At 38.6% G+C, this 13,885-nt stretch overlaps 1 protein-coding gene across 1 annotated transcript; it reads right to left on the reverse strand.

Annotated features, from left to right (window-relative positions):
* Positions 1 to 6,296: 6,296 nt before the first annotated feature.
* LOC126992941 (uncharacterized) lies at positions 6,297 to 12,878 on the reverse strand. Its single transcript, XM_050851772.1, has 4 exons — positions 12,657 to 12,878; positions 11,656 to 11,802; positions 10,293 to 10,708; positions 6,297 to 7,815 (listed from the first exon to the last, which is right to left on the reverse strand). Exons 1-4 carry the CDS (start codon positions 12,733 to 12,735, stop codon positions 7,177 to 7,179), a joined length of 1,281 nt encoding a protein of 426 aa, XP_050707729.1. The 5' UTR covers positions 12,736 to 12,878; the 3' UTR covers positions 6,297 to 7,176.
* Positions 12,879 to 13,885: the final 1,007 nt, after the last annotated feature.

Below are 13,885 nucleotides of genomic sequence, written 5' to 3' on the forward strand. Positions count from 1 at the left end.
GGATATTTTAATAGGAAGCAGGTGAAGCGAGAGAGAGAGAGAGAGAGAGAGAGAGAGAGAGAGAGAGAGAGAGAGAGAGCGCACACCTGTTAATTATCAAAGTCACTACCTGTCTAGATCACACACACACACACACACACACACACACACACACACACACACACACACACACACACTGTTTGCGTAACCTACATAAGTTAGATTATTGTTATTATTATTATTATTATTATTATTATTATTATTATTATTATTATTATTATTATTATTATTATTATTATTATTATTATTATTATTATTTTTATTATTGACTTTTCTTGTTTTTCTTTTTTTCTTTCTGATTTCTTTTTATTACATATATGATTCTTGCTATCCTCCTCCTCCTCCTCCTCTTCCTCCTCCTCCTCCTCCTCCTCCTCCTCTTCCTCCTCTTCCTAGTATTCTGTCAACACCGGATGCTAGAATCTTCCATGGCATATATAGATAAATCATTACTCTCTCTCTCTCTCTCTCTCGCTCTCACTCACGCTCCATCTCTCTCTATCTCTCTCTCTCACTCTCTCTCTCTCTCACTCTCTCTCTCTCTCTCTCTCTCTCTCTCTCTCTCTCTCTCTCTCTCTCTCTCTCTCTCTCTCTCTCTCTCTCTCTCTCTCTCTCTCTCTCTCGCTTCACCTGCTTCCTATTAAAATATCCTTCACAAAGATTAAAGTCAAACAATTAGTTCCTTCACTAGACACCAAATAAATAATGAAAATAATAGAATGTTTAGATCTCTCTCTCTCTCTCTCTCTCTCTCTCTCTCTCTCTCTCTCTCTCTCTCTCTCTCTCTCTCTCTCTCTCTCTCTCTCTCTCTCTCTCTCTCTCTCTCTCTCTCTCTCTCTCTCTCTCTCTCTCTCTCTCTCTCTCTCTCTCTCTCTCTCTCTCTCTCTCTCTCTCTCTCTTCCCCAACTGTGTAACTTGTCCTCCATTCGTTTTCTCTCCCCCTCTCTCTCCCTCCTCCTCCTCCTCTTTCCTCCCCTTACGTCAAACATTGCTTGATCACAATTTAAATATTGAAATACCAGCTTCCTCTCCCTCCTCCTCCTCCTCCTCCTCCTCCTCCTCTCTCCCCCATTTTTCCAATCCTTCACCTCCCTTTTTTCTTTCTTTTCTCTCCCCATCCTCTCCCTCCTTGCTTTCTTTTCCCTTCCTCTTCTTCGTTCTTCTTTTTTTCATTCCTGTTCGTTTTTTTTTCTTTTTCTTTTTTTACTTTTTCTTCCTTTTCCTTTGTTTTATTCTTCTCTGCATTATTATTTTCTCTTCTCCTTTTTCCTCCTCTTTTTTTTTCATTCCTTTTTTATGTCTTTCATTCAGTTTCCTTTCCTTCCCTCTCCTTCCCTTCCATTCCATTCCTTTCCCTTCCCTTTCCTTCCTTTCTCATCCATTCGCTTCCCTTCAACCTTCCCTTCCTTCTCATCCATCCTTCCTTCCTTCTCATCCCTTCCCTTCCCTTCCCTTCCCATCCCATCTCATCCCTTCCCTTCCCTTCCTTCTATGATCACATTCCATAAAAAAACAATGAAAAAAGCTAAATAAAAATATATCACAAGGTTCTATTATATTACACAAAACAATATCAAAGAAAATTGGATCATTAAGTCATTAGGAAAACAGTTATTACCAAGAGAAGGGGAAGAAGAGAAGGGAGTGAAGAAAGAGGAATAGGGAGAAGAAAAAAAAGGAAAGGAGAAAAATAAAAAAGATAGAAAAAACGAAGGTAAAGAAAAAAGAATGGAAAAAGGGGGAACTAAAAGAAAATATATGGGTTAAGGAAGAAAAAGGGAAAAGTTAGAGAGTAAGACTGACTAATGAGAAAGGCAGGGCAGGTGTGTATCAGGTGTGGGGCAGGAAGGTAAAGCTGTTGATAAAAGGTAACGAGTTTTGGACATATATAGATAGGGAAAGAGAGGTAGGGAGAGAGATATGTTAGGTTGCGAGAGAGAGAGAGAGAGAGAGAGAGAGTGGAGAGAGAGAGAGAGAGAGAGAGAGAGAGAGAGAGAGAGAGAGAGAGAGAGATTTACATAGATTTACATAGAAAATCAGACCACACAGACCCCATGGTCCAGACTTGGTGGTCTGTCCTTAAACCTAAGTGATTTTACATTAATCAGAAGACTCCAAAACGTCGCATTTCTACTCTAGTTGATATTAAGTTGAAGGAAGTGACGGTCGAGCTTATTTTTGAAGGAGTCAATCGTGTTACACTGGACCACTGATGATGGGAGCTTATTCCATTCTCGCACTACAACGTTGGTGAAGAAAAATTTTGTGCAGTCTGAATTTACTTGTCTACATCTGAGTTTTACGCCATTGTTCCTCGTGCGCAAAGTGTCATCGATCATAAACAATGCTGATCTGTCTACATTCGTGAAACCATTAAGTATTTTAAAACATTCGATCAGTTTTCCTCGGAGGCGACGTTTCTCCAGAGAGAACATGTTAAGGGTAGAAAGCCTTTCTTCGTAGGATTTGTTGCGCAAGGAAGGGATAATTTTCGTTGCCCGACGCTGAACACCTTCTAATTTAGCAATATCCTTTGCATGGTGGGGAGACCAAAACTGTACCGCATCTTCAACCTGGGGTCTGACTAAACTGTTGTAGAGCAGAGTATTACATCTTTATTCTTAAATAAAAAGTTTCTTTTAATGAAGCCCAACATTCTGTTCGCTTTATTTGCTGCATCGATGCATTGCTGTGAGAATTTGAGGTTTGACGCGATTTTGACCCCCAAGTCCTGACGCATTGAACGCTTTTGAGTTTAACGCCGCGCATTTCGTAATCAAACTTCTTATTCCTCGTTCCAACTTGAAGGACCTGGCACTTGTCTACGTTAAAGGGCATCTCCCATCTATCCGACCAAGCTGAAATTTTGTGCAAATCCTCTTGGAGGCCTTGCCTGTCTTCGTCAGTGAGAACCGAGTTACCAATCTTTGTGTCGTCTGCAAATTTACTAATGCGGTTATTGAGTCCAACATCCACGTCGTTGATGTAAATAATGAAGAGCACTGGGCCAAGAACCGAGCCCTGAGGGACGCCACTAGTGACCGGCGCCCACTCTGAGTTAAATCCGTCAATCACTACTCTTTGTTTGTTGCTCAACCAATTCGCGTCAATACCTATTTGCTTTAATTTGTAAAGTAATTTATGATGCGGGACTTTATCAAACGCTTTCTGGAAATCAAGATAGACTACGTCCAGTGATTTGGTTACGTCATAAACAGTGAAGAGGTCGTTATAAAAGGTTAATAGATTTGATAGGCAGGATCTTTTGTTTCGGAAGCCATGTTGTGAGTCCCCAATTAATGAGTGGCAAGGTAACTCACAGTTTCGTCTCTAATTATGCCCTCAAGTAGCTTACCTACAACCGAAGTTAGACTAATGGGCCTGTAATTACCTGGTACTTTTTTGTCTCCTTTCTTAAAAATCGGTGTCACGTTAGCCTTTTTCCAATCTGAAGGGACAATGCCTTGTCGCAAGGACATATTGAATACGGTTGTGAGGGAGGAGAGTATTTCGCTCTTTGTTTCTTTCAGCAGAGTTGGATATACTTTATCAGGTCCAGGACTTTTATTTGTTTTAAGTGATTTGAGGGCTTTAAGGACTTCATCAGGTTTTATTTCAAAGTTAGACAATGCATGCTCGGGATTTACATTAGTACTGGTGTTGGTGGTGGTGACGGGAGGACTGTTATTATTAAACACCGAGGAAAAGTAATTATTTAATAGGTTTGCAACGTGTTGGCTGTCAGTCACTAGAGAGATAGGGGTAGGAAGGGAGGGAAAGAGAGAGAAAGAGAGAATGAGAAAGAGCAGGGAAAGAGAAGAAATAAAGAGAAAAATATATTGGGAAAATAGAAAAAAAAGAAAATAAAAATGAGAGGGACAGAGAAGAAGAGAGAAAAAGAGAGAGAATGAGAAAGAGGAAAGAAAAGAGAAGAAATAAGAGAAAAATAGATTGGAAAAATAGAGAAAAATAAAGAAAATAAAAATGAAAATAAAAATGTTGGTAAAATGATTGATGTTTAAGTTTGTTTATGTATTTATTTGTTTGTTTGTTTGTGTAATGTTAGATTCGTTAGATGTATTTATTTATAGTCAATCATTCATACATTTTTTCTATCAATCTATCTATCTGTCTATCTACTCATTCGATCATTTACTCACTTATTTATTGGTCTATTCATCTCTCTATCTCTTTATTTTTAGCTATCTGTATCTATCTATCTTTATCTGGTATTCATTTTTGTTTAAACTATCTTATTTTTGTTATTTTCTGTCTATCTATTATATCTATCTATCTGTCTATCTATCTATCTATCTGTCTGTCTATCTATCTCTGTTCATCTCGATATCTTGTAATATCTTTTCTTTTTATCTATCTTTATCTTTATCTGGTGCTCATTTTTGTGTATAGATTCTTATTTTTTTTTGTTATTTTCTGTCTATCTATCTATCTGTCTTTCTATCTATCTATCTCTGTTCATTTCATATCTTCCTATAAATCCGTCAATCTGGTAATATTTTTCTTTATCTTTTTATCTATTTGTATCTATCTATCTGGTATTCATTTTTGTGTATAGTATCTTATTTTTTTGTTGTTTTCTTTCTATCTAATATATTCATCTATCTATCTATCTTTCTTTCTGTCTCTCTACCTGCCCTACGAAGGGAAAAAACGAAGAAAAAAAAATCAAAATCTTGTAATATTTTTTTCTTTGTATCTATCTTTATCTGGTATTCATTTTTGTGTATAGTATCTTATTTTTTTGTGTTTTGTCTATCTATTATATTCATCTATCTATCTTTCTTTCTGTCTGTCTGTCTGTTTACCTGCCCTTCAAGCCTCCCCTTCAAGGCCGCTGTCACAGGTAAGTTCTTGGAAGGGAAAGCGAATCACGGTATACCTGTTGAACCTTACCTGTGATGTTGCCATGGTTGTCCTGCTCTTCCTCTTCCTCTTGCTCCTCTTTTTTACTGTTTTTTTTTATTTTCTCGTTTTATTTTATTTTTCTTGTTTCTGTTTTTCTTCTTTCTGCTTTGATTTTTTTTCTTTATTTTTTTCTTCGTGCCTTTTGCTGGAATTATTTTTTTCTTTACTCTTTCTCTTTTTTTCTCTTTTTTTTATTTTTCTTAGTTATTTTTATCATCATCTATCTTTTACTTGTGTTATGTTTTCTTCTTTTCCCTCTTCTTCCTTTCCTCTCTTCTCCTCTTCCTCTTCTACTTTAGATAAGCGAGAAAATAGACCAATCAAACACACACACACACACACACACACACACACACAGGAGGGACACGAACACACGACGCATCAGGGTGGAAACATACATTCAATCGGACACACACACACACACACACACACACACACACACACACACACACACACACAGGGAACTCCATGACCGAAGCGATCGTCCGTGTTTCCGCGTTATATTCAAACTATGTATCTGCGTCATACATCCGGTTTGCGTAACAGAGTATGTGTATTGCGTCGTGCATGAATTTTTGTGGTTTGTGCGTGCTTGTATGTGTGGGGGGGTGGGGAGGATGGGGGGGGGATGGAGGGTGTGTGTGCTTTCAATGTGTTTTTTTTTTGCGTTTGTATCTATCTATCTATCTATTTGTCCTTCTGTCTGTCATTTTTTTTTTTTAACTTTTTACTGCAGTTCCTCTTCCTCCTCTCGTTTTCATTTTCCTCCAATTCCTCTTACATTTTTTTTTCCTATTTTTCCTATTGTCTTCTGTATTTACTTTGTCCTCTCGCTCTTCCCATATTTTTTATCCTGGCAATCCTTTCTTTTTTATTTCCTCTCCTCCACACTTCGCTTCTTCATCGTTCTCTGTAACCTTTTCCTTTTTCTCCCTCTTCCCATTTTTCCTACATTTTCATTCCTACATTTTATTCCTCTTCTCCATTTTTTTCCTTTTTTCTCATTACATATTCCCTTTTTCTCTGCCCTTTTCTATTCTTCCTTATTTTCCATTTTTGCTTGGTATCATTAGATAAGTATTGTTTATATCTGATCAGAGTAAGGATCCAGAATATCAAAGAAAAACAGAAAATTTCTTTACTCCTTTCTTTCCAATCTTTATTTTTCCCTTCTCATATTCCTTTTTTTCTCTACTCTCTTCTATTTTTCTATCTTTCATATTATTATTATTATTATTATTATTATTTCCACTATATTATACTATTTATTTCCCCTATAATATCCCAAGACTACTCTTGATAACAAACAGGGAGGTAAACAAACACATAGATTCCTTACAAAACACATTTACTTATTCATAAAAGTATAAAAATAATGCTGATGGTTTACACGGAATCGTAACACTTGTCAAATTCCACGTATACAAATTCTTAACCCACGTACAGAAATTTTAACGCACTAACAAATTCACATCCACATACAAAATTTTAAACATACGAGTAAAAGTAGTCTTTGGCACATATATTTTGGCACTGTGAAAGATTTGACACCAGTTTGGCACTTGAGATTTGACATTATCAGACATTTTTTGAGTTAGGCAGAATTTTTGAAGCCAAGACATTCGAGGCATTAGGAGACATTTTGACATTGGTTTAGCAGAAGTTTTGGCATTATAAGACAATCGTGAGACTTTTACAGACATTTGAAGGAACTTTTAAACATTTTAGCTATTTTTCGCATTGATTTGGCATTTGTAACACCGATTTGGCTGACACTGTTTGTTGACACTTTTGGCAGAAGTCTATTATGAGTCTATTATGAGTTGTTTGTAGCTAAAAAAATAATATTTCATGTACGAGTGATTTTTATGACTTGCAAACACACACACACACACACACTTAAGGCAATAGGTAATAAATGTAATAATAATAATAATAGTAATTTATAAAAAAAACTATATAAAAATAGATAAATAAAAAGCTGCTCTAACGAACGAACGAACGACGGGGAAGACGAAGTAAAATCAAAAGAAAAAAAGAAAAAAAAGGAAGAAACGGAAGAAAAAGAAAATAATGAAACAGACAGAAAACAATCATATTTTTTTTCTTTTCACTCATTTCCTTTAATTTTCACAAACCGACGCAGGAGTGAACGATCAAGATATTCTAGGAAGGAAAAGGAAGAAAAGAAAAAAAGAAAAGAAAAACAAATTATACCCTTCTATATCCTTCCCTAAAAGTCCTATACACAAGAGGTTGATATCTAAGGGGTTGAGACCTAATGGGCTGATTTACAATAGGTTCCGATCTTATGGGGTGGGAATGAAGGGGGAGAGTTCTGAGCGGCTGGGAAGAAAGGGGTTGGATTCTTCTAGGTTGGGAAGAAAGGTGTTCGATTCCACTAGGATGGTATCGAAGTGGGTGCATTCTAAGTGGCTGGGAAGGAAGAGGTTGGCTGTTAAGGGGTTCAAATCTCATGGGTTGGCTTCTAAGAGGTTCAGAATGCTCAAATCGCCTCTCAAAGAACTCGTTATCAGCTTCCCTCATCAGCGTAGGATCGAACAGCGTAGGATCGAACACTTCAGCATCGGGATTGAGGGCGCGTAGTGGGGATGGGATAAAGTTTACATCAGTGTCGCCAATGTAGGTGATTGAGTTACCTGTGGGTCGCTCCTCCTCCCTCTCTTTCTCCTCCTTTTCCTTCTCCAGCGTGTTCGTGTTTCCGTCGTTGTGTGGAGTCAGGTCGTTCTCCGAGGTCTCCGTTTCGCGGTTTTCCCGTTTCGCCAGCTTGTTTCGCAGCCATGAGACGATCCAGCGTTTGGTGAGGGTGTGTTTCAGTTTCGTGGAAGGCTGTAAAGGAAAGAAAGAAGGTTGAGTTGAGGTTATGAGGTTGGGAGTGTGGGCGCGTTCGTTCGTTTCGAAGGCCGTTGAGTTCCACGTTTCAGCTAAAGGGAAAAGGGAGTGAATTTTCCTCTACGTGACCAGACAAGAATTGATCGGGTTTATATTTTTTTCTGATTGAGGGATTGATTTACTAACAGAATAACATTGGCTTGGTATAATGATACCAAGCCAAGTAAAGTAGAGTAAATCCAGAATATCAAAGAAACAGAAAATTAAGAAAAAAAGCAAGACAACAATTAAAGAAAATCGAAGTGTTGACTTGGTATATTAGTAACTGCTTTCCTCGAATGCAAAAATAAAAGAACAAAAAGCTGAATTTAGTCAACTTAACGAAAAGACTGAAATTAACAAAGCAAAGCATCTGATCAGAGTAAGGAAAAACAGAATATCAGAATAGCAATATCAATATCAAAGACAAAATCCAAAGAAAACAGATCAAGAAAACAAGTAAAGAAAATCAAAAGGAAAAAAATAAAAAAGAAGGAAAGGACGGTCGGGAATAATGGTCAAGTAAAATAAAAAAAGGAGACGAAGTAAATAAAGAAAAGTAAAGAAGGTCAAAGACAATATGGAGGAGAAAAATTGAATTGAGAAGAACAAAGTAAATAAAGACAATAATTGAATTGCCTATAACTGATCAGAATATGGAATAGAAGGCAAAACAACACGTGGCATTACCTAAGTTTGACGAGGAAGAAAGAAAAACAAAAGGATGGTCAGAAATTATGAAAAGGACAAAATAAAGAAAACAATAGGAAGAGAAAATTTGAATTACTTATATGATCAGAAAGGAATAATAATAATAATAATAATAGATAGGATAGATAAAGATTGGAGAAAGTAATAAAGAAAAAGGAGTAAATTGGAGGAAACATGAATAGCAAAAATGGAAAATAAGGAAGAATAGAAGAGGGCAGAGAAAAAGGGAATATGTAATGAGAAAAAAGGAAAAAAAATGGAGAAGAGGAATAAAATGTAGGAATGAAAATGTAGGAAAAATGTGAAGAGGGAGAAAAAGGAAAAGGTTACAGAGAACGATGAAGAAGCGAAGTGTGAAGGAGAGGAAATAGGGAACAGAGCAGAAGAACAACAGATAGAAGAAAAACGTGGCTTTACCCAAGTTTGACAGGACATAAGAATATACAAGAGACAGAGACAAAGGACGGGCAAAACGACAAAAAACAAAACAAGTAACTTACCTGACGAAGAAGATTAGTAACACAGACAGACGACACAGCAGCAGCAAAGCACTCCATCAGTCAATTAATAAAGGGAAGCAGCAAATTAAGAAGCAAACAAATAAAACAGGTTAAATCTTTATTATTTGGAAGCAGCTGATGACAAGTTCGGTTAGGTTGGGTTACGCCTTTATGAAGCAGCACATTGGGGCGGAACTACAGCATTGGTTATAAGCATGTCGGTTATTGTAGTTATAACATAAGTATTGGGTATTTAATGTTGGTTTGGGATTGTAAGTAAGGTTGTTTGTTAGGTGGTAAAACGTTTTGGAACAGGTGTATTGAGGGTAACAGTTGGTTTGTTTGGTGGTAAAACGTTGTGGAATAAGTTTGGGTTATCACTTAGTTAATATAGAAAGGGTTATAGCATATGTTAAAGCATTTTGTATTAGGTTGTAAGTATAATGTTTGTTGTTGTTGTTCTAATTATTGGGTATATTAATGTTAGTATAATTTGGTTTGGTATTGAGGTAAGTCAGGTTTGGTTGTTAGGTGGTAAAACGTTCTGGAATAGGTTATATGTTTAGAGTTGGTTAGGTGTTAAAGCATTTTGTATAAGTTTCTTGAGGTATAGCAGTTAGCATGTTATATTAGGTATAGGTTCCTCATATCAGAGGCAGCGTTAGACCACACATTGGTAAGGATCACACACACATGGACAGAGGCACACAGCAATGGCAGGAAGGAAGCACATGGCCACGAAAAAATGCATGGCGAACAAGTAAAAATGTACAAAAAAGTACAAAGCCACAGAAAGCTAAAAAGAAAATGGACAAATTAAACAAAAGAGGAGACTGACAAGAGCTTAAAAATGAAGACAACCCCCAAACAAAAACAACTGAGACTGGAAGTTAAAGACAGTTTAAAAGAAAAAAACATGAACAAACCTCCCCCAACCCACCCACCCCACCATACTAAAACAAGGGTAAAAAGAACTGAGACAGCTAAACAGACTACATTTCCCGCCGGCGCGTCTGAGGCAACAACTACCGCTGCTCCAGGTCGTGCAAGCAGGATGCCAGGCGATAGGTGAAAGCCACAGACAAAGCAATCACACTGTAGTAAAGCGCTTCAGACCAGTTAACCAACACCTCCTGAATCAAGCCGGCGCCCGTGAAGACAACCAACACAAACACGTAACCTTTGCCGACATCACAGATAAACCGACGCATCTCAAGCCCTCACCTGCTCTTTCACTAGCTCGAGGTCGTCCTCAGTAGCGGGGCTGACCTCAGTAGTATACCCTCCGTCAGTTTCGTCGACCTCCGTGGAGTTGTACGGCCCAACCAGAGTCGAGACCACGCTGAAATAAACCGAGCCGTCCTCTGCCTTCCTCTCCTCAATGGTCCTGTTCACCACCATGGGCACGCCGCCGTATTTGACCACTTCCAGGGATGAGTTGGTGTAGGTCACGTTGTACTCCTTGGCTCGGAACACAGGGATGAAGGAGTTGAAGCCAAACAGATCGCCAAAGCCAAGGAGGCCTCGTGCGCTCTCCCTGTTGGACGAGTCACTTTCCCCGCCGTGGCTGGCTCCTCCCTCGCTGCTGTCTCCTTCGTTCGTTCCCTGGGTCTCGTCACGTCTGCCCAGGCCGAAGATTCCTGTGGGAGAAGGGAGGCCAGTTAGAATTGGATGAGAAAGAAAACCAGTGAGGAAATGACCAGGGAATGAAATGGATGACACTGAAGAGATCGAGTCACAAGAGTTGGTTGCAATGGGTTTAGTCTTGCTGCAGAACATTAAAAAAAAAACAGCAAAAAAGTCTCAAAGAAGCCAGTCAGGGGAGAATGAGGAATGAGAAAGGTAGTTGAGAAAGTTGCAGAGGAAAAGGAATAAGAAAAGAAAGACATAAGTACGAAGGACAAGCAACGTGACTCATGCAATGCCGCCAAGGACACAAAACTTAGCCACACGCGATGTCCTAGAAGTTTCGTCACGCTTCCTTCCGCGTGATCAAGAACCGTGACAGAAATATCTCCCAGCGGAACACCGGACATCCCCAATCCCCTTGACCTCCCTCAGACCACACCCATGCATTCCCGAGTTGTTTTGAAGCAGAAATATTTTACCGAGAATAAGAAAAGTTGTGGAGGTAAATTGTAACCTTGAGCTTGAAGATAAACGAGAAACTTTGGTGTTGCATGACAAGTGTTTCCGTATGTAGTGTATCGCTTGAAGATAAACGAGAAACTTTGGTGTGTTGCATGACAAGTGTTTCCGTATGTAGTGTATCGCGTATTGTGGGTTAGAGGAAAGGAGCGCAACACAACTTAAAAATGAAAGACTGCGTAAGTGGTCGAGAAGGAACAGGAAAAGAAATGAAGGCAAATGAGGAGAAAAAAATGAACAGGGAAAAAGTCGGGTCGAAAATCAAAAGCACAACACATTACCTAAACAAATTATCAGGAAGAGAAAAATGGAAAGAAACAAAATTAATTAAAATGGAAGAGTGGTCGAGAAAGAAGAGGTAAAAGAGACAAATGATCAGGAAAAGAAAAGCAAAGAAAAACAAAGGTAGAACAAATAAAACCCCAAACACAATACTCACTGTTAAAGAAGTTCCTCAGGCTGCCGAAATCGCGAAGGCCAGGAATGTAAGCATACACGCCGTCTCCAGTACGGATACCACCTTCACTTCCTTCACTTCCTTCACTTTTAGTCCCGCGCCCCACCACCTCAGCGTCTCCCTCCGCGCCTGTGGGAAGCGAGAGGTTAGGGAGGAACAGAAGGGAGATTGGTGAGAGGGAAGGGGGAACGATTTTGGGAGGGAGAAGGGATTACTGGAGAGAAGTTGGGTATGGCAAGCGGCGATACAGGAAGGAAGAAGGGAAGGGAGGAACAGAAGGGAGTTTACAGAGAAGATAGAATAGAAGGGTGAGGTTTGGGAGGAATAGAAGGGAAATTGGTAAGAGGGAAGGGGGAACGGTTTTGGGAGGGAGGAGAGGATTACTGATAAGAGAAGTTGGGTACGGCAAGCGGAGATACAGGAAGGGAGGATGGAGGGAAGGGAGAGATTAGGGAGAGGGAGGAACAGAAGGGAGTTTACAGAATGGAGGATTAGTATGGGGAGAGTAAGGATGTTGAGGAGATATCTGTACTGATAAATGGAGACGTGAGAAATATAGGTGATGAGACGCTAGATAGAGAGATGCTGTGGAGATAGATACAGAACGGAGAAAGGAAAACAGGAAATCCAGGAAAACAAAGCAGGGGAAAAAATATGGTAGAATAAAATGTTTGGAAAAGAAAACATAAGGATAACATTGAGAAAGGAAGGAAAACAAGGAACTAGAAGTAAATAAAACGAAATATAGTCGAGAAAAAGAGGAAGGAAAAACTGAATATCAAGGAAAACAAAAGAAAAACAGAAATTAAAGGAAAGAAATAGAAGAGAAAAACAAGTAAAAAAAATTAAAGGAAAGAAAATAGAAGAGAAAAACAAAGGTAAAGAAAAACAAAGAAAAACAACAAGAGTAAAGAAAAAAATAGAGAAAAACAATAGTAGAGAAAAATAAAAATAAAGAAAAAGGAAAAAAACAAGTTACTTACGAGCTGGAGCTGAACCTGGACCAGCAAGGACAGCGGTGGCGGCGAGGAGCCCCATGAGGAGAACACTGACAAACTGCATCTTGCTTACTTGATTGACTTGTTTAATTTTCTGCTTGCTTACTTTCTTCCACTCCTCTCTCTCCCTCGTGCTAAAACTTCGGTAGGACAAGGGCGTACAGAGGACCTTTCAGTAGCTTCTCCACTTGGGGACTGATGATTCTTCGGTCAGTTCGCCTCCTTTTATACCCGAAGGTCCAAAGAGTTGCCAGATGTTCTTTAAGCCTTCCCTGAGTCACTTCTGTATTAATCCCTCCCGCCTCTGCCTCCCTCCCTCCCTCTCTCTCTCTAGTCAGTTTCCGGTTGCGTTTGTCTCTCTCTATCTCTCTCTTTCTCTCTCTAAATTTGGTGTTTTGGGTTGAAGTGATCCAATGTGTGTGTTTGTGTGTGTGTTCGTTTGTTTAATTGGTCAGGTGTTAATTAGATCTCACCTGTATATGTTAAGTTAATTTTCCTGTTTTCTTTTTTTATTTATTTCCTCGTCATTCTTTTTACTTGTTTTATTTGTTTTGGTTTTTTCTTGCTTCGTTTTTTTCTTCCTTTCCTTTTATTCTATTTTCCATTCGTTATCGTTACTTGCTTCTCTCATTTTCATGCTTCGTTTTTTTCTTCCTTTCCTTTTATTCTATTTTCCATTCGTTATCCTTACTTGCTTCTCTCATTTTCTTGCTTCGCTTTCTCCTGTAAACTAAGATGGTAGGCCTAACCTGTGTCTTTATCACCTGCCTGACCTCATGTTAATTGGTCAGGTGTTAATAATTAGACCTCACCTGTTTTTATTTTTATTTTTCATTTGTATTTCTCGATTATTTTTATTTACCTGTATTTTTTATCATTAGGCCTTACCTGTCTATCTTATCATCACCTGGTCTGAAACGTTTAAGATTTGGTTAGTAAAGAGAGAGTGAGAGTGAGAGAAAAAACGTTGCAAGGATAGTGAATGAAGGTGAAAGTCAGGTGATGTTAATTGGCCTTACCTGTCTATCTTATCACCTGGTCTGAAACGTTTAAGATTTGATTAGTGAGAGTGAGAAAAAAACGTTGCAAGGATAGTGAATGAAAGTGAAGGTCAGGTGATGCTAATTAGGCCTTACCTGTATCTTCTTCACCTGGTTTCGTAACGCTTGAGATTTGATGAGTAAATATTTAACGAAGGTGAAAGTGATTGACGT

The sequence above is a fragment of the Eriocheir sinensis genome, unplaced genomic scaffold (assembly GCF_024679095.1).
Source record: "Eriocheir sinensis breed Jianghai 21 unplaced genomic scaffold, ASM2467909v1 Scaffold527, whole genome shotgun sequence".
Classification (NCBI taxonomy): domain Eukaryota; kingdom Metazoa; phylum Arthropoda; class Malacostraca; order Decapoda; family Varunidae; genus Eriocheir; species Eriocheir sinensis.